Below are 3,920 nucleotides of genomic sequence, written 5' to 3'. Positions count from 1 at the left end.
CTGAAGGCTGCTGTCCATAACCCTCGCCGAAGTCGCTGTAGCCATTCCCGTTGCCGTATCCACCGCCCGTCTGGTCGCTATAGCCTCCTCCGTAGCTACTTTGGCTTTCGTAGTTGCCAGCATCGTTACCGTAGCCGCCGTTCTGATAGCTGTAGTCGCTATAGTAACCGCCTCTTCCGCCGCCATAACCGCTTCCCCGGCCCATTCCTCGGCCTCCCCTGCCGCCGCGACCGCCGGCAGTTTGCATCTCTTGTTTGGTGAGAGCCTTCTTCACCTCCACCTTGTGTCCACTGATCATGTGGAACTTCATGACGACGGCTTTATCGGCAGAGTCGTTGTCTTCGAAGTAAACAAAACCGAAACCTCGCTTTTTCCCGGTGTCTTTGTCGGTGATGGCCTGAGCTTTCTCGATGACACCGAACTGGGAGAAATACTCTTGGAGGTGTTCGTCCTCGATGTCGTCTTTCAGTCCCCCTACAAATATTTTCTTGACCTTGGCTAGTGCCTCCGGTCTACCGGCGTCTTCCCGGGCCACCGCCCGCTTCAGATCCACGTTGTTGCCGTCAACGACATGAGGCCTAGCTGCCATGGCGGCGTCCGCTTCCTCAACGCTCGAGTACGTTACAAAGCCGAAGCACCGGGAGCGCTGCAGCGGCTGGTTCATCACCACCACGCAGTCGGTCAGCTGTCCATATTGTTCAAAATGTGCCCGCAAGCCTTCGTCGGTTGTTTGGACGTTCAGGCCGCCAACAAACAGTTTGCAAAGCTGGTTAGTCATTTTCTTACAATGGCCGTACTGATTGAGAACACGCGGAACGGAAGAAAGAAGTCAATGCGTTAGACACGCGGGGGCGGTTCCATTTGTGCGCGTCAACACATACGTAGTGGACTCTGATTGGATAAAAAGTAAAGCACTTAAATAAAACCCATCCTTAATTAGCAAGACGCATTGTAGCCTGGAACTAGAGTCAAAGCTAATTTGTGAATCCATTCGTTTTGGGTTTAAAAGCGTATTTTTGTAGTTAACACATCAGTTAATGTGTTATATGTAAACTTGACAGCAGGTACATTTCTGTTGCAAATGCCATTCTACTCTGAATCCAGGAAATATCCTGGAAATATCAGGGAATTGAAAAAGTGTCGTTTTTATTTAGACATTTCTATTGTAAAAAAAAAAAAAAACTTTCTTGTTATATTCAGTATTGCAGTGTTTATTTTGCTGCAAATAATCTTTGAGTGCAATTTATATATTTTAAATCTAAGTGTCCAGTGGTAAATTTCCAAAAAACTAAGAAATCAGGTGAAACACACACACACACTATAACGGAACTTTTAAACCCCTTACAAAGTTAAATCCTGTCTTAAAACACTGGATTACAAGCATTTTACAAGTTTATGGCCTGTTTACCATATTATGATGGCAGTTCATAAGCATCTTGGTGAGCAAAACTACTCTACACAAAGCACAAATGTGTTTCAGTGATTCTAAAAAGTATATTTTTATTAGAAAAATAGTATATTTTTGTGGAATAGCCTGGAAGCACTATGAACAAACTCAAGTTAACTTTAGGCCTGTATAGGCCTCAACTAGGTCTTTGTCTTACATTGATCACTTTTTGGCACAATTAAAAATGATATATGTGATGTTTTGATGTGTAGGAAAGTAGGTCACCTAGGCTGAGGGACAATGCAACTTTATCATTCACTCAGTGTTTATAGGTTTATGTGTTTGTACACCTGTTACATGAAGATATATTCCTTAATCCAATTAAAGTGCGTTTTGTTGAAAGTTAAAGGATGCCACCATTTTAAAACAAGCTAGCCAATTAATAAGGTGACTGGTGGGAGTAGTGGGGATTACTGAGGAGTTTCCTAGGTGAGAAAAAAAAAAGAGCAGGACACCTGCAGTAAGATCATTGGTTAAAAATTATTTAAAAGTGTAAGTTTCAAGCGAGATGGTCAGATGTTTGGCTTTGTTGCGGTCACCAATATGGTCTGATTTTTGTATCTGCAAGTGATTTTTGCACAAAAAAGAACTTTCTTCACAGTAAGAGCGGTAAAATAATCATACAGGAAATACAGTATGTTAGTCTTAAATTAATTCAAACTACTTTTCAAGCTTAAGTATATATGGTATATATAAAGTGAAGAGATCAGACATAAGATCACATACCAGCTAACACACAAGATTGGCACTGCTATTGCTTGTTCCATGCACATAATCCACACACAAAACTAAAAATTCCATGTCGTCATCATTTCACCAGTCCATTATTAAAATCATAACTACTCTGTGGATTGTGTAGATAACCAAACTCCATGGCCACAGCTGATGTGGGCAGAGTCCGGCATCCAAGGTCGCCTAGGGAGGAAGACAGAAAGAAAAGGGAACACATTAGTCATGCAAGATAAAACAAAATTTGATAAAGAAAAAAAATCCTTAAAATGGCATATCAAGGCCCTAATAAGCCGCGGTGTTACAAACCCAAATTCCATCGCACCAGTTCATGTAAAGTCCACTTGACTTATGGATGGAGACTAATTAAAAACAACTTAAGGAATAAATAATCCATTTATGAAAAAAAAATTGAAATAATTTACCAACACGTAGTGAAGACAGGTTGATTACATACCTAGATCGCAGGATGATATCCTAATGAGATATTTCAGTCCTATCACAATCGAACCCAGGTACTGAACAGGTTCCCTGTACAAACAAACTGCTACAGCTATTTTGAAATACTGGAATAACTGAAAGAACACCTATATTTGGGAATCAAGAGTAAATATAAACCATAAACACTATATAAATATATGTATAGCACTGAATGTGGGGCAGTGTTAGGTTTGTCAAGTAGTAATGCAACTACATATATATGCTTAAATGACTATCTCAGGTGTGGTGGAAAGCCCTTAGTTAAAGTCTTATCAGCCAAAACGCCGTCTGAAAGGATAATTAAGCTGTGAAACTTTTATTTAAAAGTAACATACAATTGCATATCAATGTTTAACAATACTGGATTTATCTGAAGACATAATATACAATACACAAGAGAATGTTGGAAGTAAATGATGCTCATACAGCGTTGAACTGAACTCCATTAATGGGTTTCTGCGCTGGTTTACAAAATAAAAGAAATAACGAAGCCTAATCTATCCCATCATGATAAACTAGTTTAGAAAAACTCGTGGTGGGTTTTATTCAGACGAACACAAACTCAAAACTGCATGCGTTAATCCCCCCCATGACAATAGGCAACAGTTTATATAGAAAACAGGTCTAAGTTACTGAGAATGCATTTTGACAACAAATCGCCAGTGTTGAACAAAACTGAATTTTAAAACGAATGGGTTACGAACAAATCGCATCATAAAAAAGAAAAGAAAAAGAAAACAGCCAGGGCCAACTTTGCTGCATGCCCTAAAACGTGGAAAATAAAATGATATATAATATACTAGAACGTGTCCTACAACTAAAGCTGGTCGAGCAAGTCAGGTTTCTGGGAAGAGATCTTCTTCCTACCTGTGAAGAATTGAGGTCTTTAAAAGGTATGCTTTCACAGTGTCCGCCATCTCTTGCATGGCCGGGTGAATGAGCCCAATGTGGAAACCGAGAGAACCTAGGAGGGGAGGAGGGGGGCAGCTTTCCGAGTCTTTTCCCAACACGCTTTAGTAGCCTCCGTAGCCACCCCTGCCGTAACCAGACCCGCCGCCACGGGGGTAAGGGGCTCCGCTTCTGCCGGCGTACGTGTTTCCACTCTTCATGGGCCCGTAGCCGGAGGACTGCTGGCCGTATCCGCTGCCAAAGTCACTGTAACCGTTACCACCGCCATAGCCTCCCATCTGTTCGCCGTAGCCTCCTCCGTATCCGCCCCCGTAGCCTCCGCTTGCATAGCCGCCGCTGTAGCCGCCATCACTGC

At 41.9% G+C, this 3,920-nt stretch overlaps 2 protein-coding genes across 2 annotated transcripts in view; both read right to left on the bottom strand.

Annotated features, from left to right (window-relative positions):
- hnrnpa0l (heterogeneous nuclear ribonucleoprotein A0, like) overlaps window positions 1-852 on the bottom strand; it is a 3,410-nt gene extending 2,558 nt beyond the window's left edge. Inside the window, exon 1 of the mRNA XM_016552467.1 lies at window positions 32-852. Coding sequence (XP_016407953.1) covers window positions 32-778 — 747 coding nt within the window. The 5' untranslated portion in view covers window positions 779-852. The remainder of the gene's footprint in view (window positions 1-31) is intronic.
- A 2,093-nt stretch (window positions 853-2,945) lies between these two features.
- LOC107740136 (heterogeneous nuclear ribonucleoprotein A0-like) overlaps window positions 2,946-3,920 on the bottom strand; it is a 4,463-nt gene continuing 3,488 nt past the window's right edge. Inside the window, exon 2 of the mRNA XM_016552466.1 lies at window positions 2,946-3,920. This exon is cut by the window's right edge and continues 11 nt beyond it. Coding sequence (XP_016407952.1) covers window positions 3,670-3,920 — 251 coding nt within the window. The 3' untranslated portion in view covers window positions 2,946-3,669.

Source organism: Sinocyclocheilus rhinocerous, unplaced genomic scaffold (genome assembly GCF_001515625.1).
Source record: "Sinocyclocheilus rhinocerous isolate Xijiao unplaced genomic scaffold, SAMN03320098_v1.1 scaffold584, whole genome shotgun sequence".
Taxonomy (NCBI): domain Eukaryota; kingdom Metazoa; phylum Chordata; class Actinopteri; order Cypriniformes; family Cyprinidae; genus Sinocyclocheilus; species Sinocyclocheilus rhinocerous.
Note: the sequence above shows the minus strand (reverse complement) of the source record. Positions and strands in the feature narration are given on the sequence as shown.